This window comes from Naegleria gruberi (genome assembly GCF_000004985.1).
Source record: "Naegleria gruberi genomic scaffold NAEGRscaffold_180, whole genome shotgun sequence".
Lineage (NCBI taxonomy): Eukaryota > Heterolobosea > Eutetramitea > Acrasida > Naegleriidae > Naegleria > Naegleria gruberi.
Window position 1 is genome coordinate 9,894 of NW_003163157.1, and position 1,332 is coordinate 11,225.

The window sequence follows — 1,332 nt, forward strand, 5'->3', positions numbered from 1 at the left end:
AAGGTCAAACATCTCGTGTTGAAGCCTTGAGACCATCCCTTCAATTTTGGGCCAATATTGAGAGAAGAGTTTTTCCAATTTCATGGTCTTATGATAAGATTAAAAGAGGAATTACTCTTATTTGGTCCTTGATTGATAGAAAAGCTTTGAAACGTGATCCAATTTTCTATCATCATATTGAAGGTTTCATTCAGAGAAAAGATCATTATGATCCTTTCATTTTCAAACTCACTAGTGCCATGTTAGTCATTGGTTTCAGACTTTTCGCTAGACCAGGTGAATTAGCTAGACTCAAGTGGGGTTATGTTACAAAGCTTAGAAATGGTAACATCAAATTAGATCTCAGTGGTCACAAAACAGATTTCTTTCTACTAGAAAAGCCGATTACTATTGACAAGCATCTTGAAAATCCTTCAGTGTGTCCAGTGAAATTGCTTTTTGATTACATGAACACTGTACAGCATTTCAAAAAAGCAGATTCACCATTGTTTTCATTGCAGGACAATATTTTCTTCAACACTGAAGATGTTTCTCAACTTATCAAGAATGCTATGTTCTCTGTTGATTCAGAAATCACTGTTTCTGGTCACAGTTTACGTATTGGTGCAACTACTGAGAGTATTATCAAGGGAATTCCTACTCAGGATATTATTATGGGGACTAGACATAAGGATGTGAAATCTTTACAACCTTATCAAAGACAAGAAGCTCTTGCAGCTCGCCACTTGTCTACTACTCTCCTTTCTCGGGACAATATCCATTAGTTTATTTATTGTTGGTTTTCTTTTAAGAAACATGTTCTTATCGAAGTTTACTGAGATAAAGTAGTGTTTCTTGAAAACAACAATTGAATAAACTAATAATAGAAAGTATGCTCAAAAAAATTGTCATACTATGGTCCCACCCTTGCCCACCCTCTATTATTATTAGTTTATTCAAATCAAAGGTTCTAACCTTTGTCCTTAATACTTTGGAATGTGATTTTTTAATCAATCCCCAAATATTTTCTCAATTGATTGAAAGATTTCACTCTATTTGTATTATTGAAAGATGATTGTTATCATCTTTTTATCTTTGTATTATTATTTGATATTTGACATCATTTATTGATGTTTTTTATCATGATTGGTGATCTAAAACCAATTGTTGGTGATCTAAAACCGACAGATCAACTTTATGTTGATTAGAAGGTATCTGATACCTTTCCCTTACTATTAGTAAGGCAATATGTACTGAACATACCTCTTTTCTCATTCTCGTTTTGATTCGTAAGTGTCAAGACGGTTGAGTAGGTTTTTTAATTCTTAACTTTTTGGTTTTTACCGATTTTTC

General features: G+C 32.9%; 1 protein-coding gene across 1 annotated transcript in view; it reads left to right on the forward strand.

Annotated features, from left to right (window-relative positions):
• Positions 1-764, forward strand: part of NAEGRDRAFT_76524 (uncharacterized protein) — a gene marked incomplete at both ends in the record, with an annotated part of 3,463 nt that extends 2,699 nt beyond the window's left edge. Inside the window, one exon of the mRNA XM_002668514.1 lies at positions 107-764. Coding sequence (XP_002668560.1) covers positions 107-764 — 658 coding nt within the window. The remainder of the gene's footprint in view (positions 1-106) is intronic.
• Positions 765-1,332: the final 568 nt, after the last annotated feature.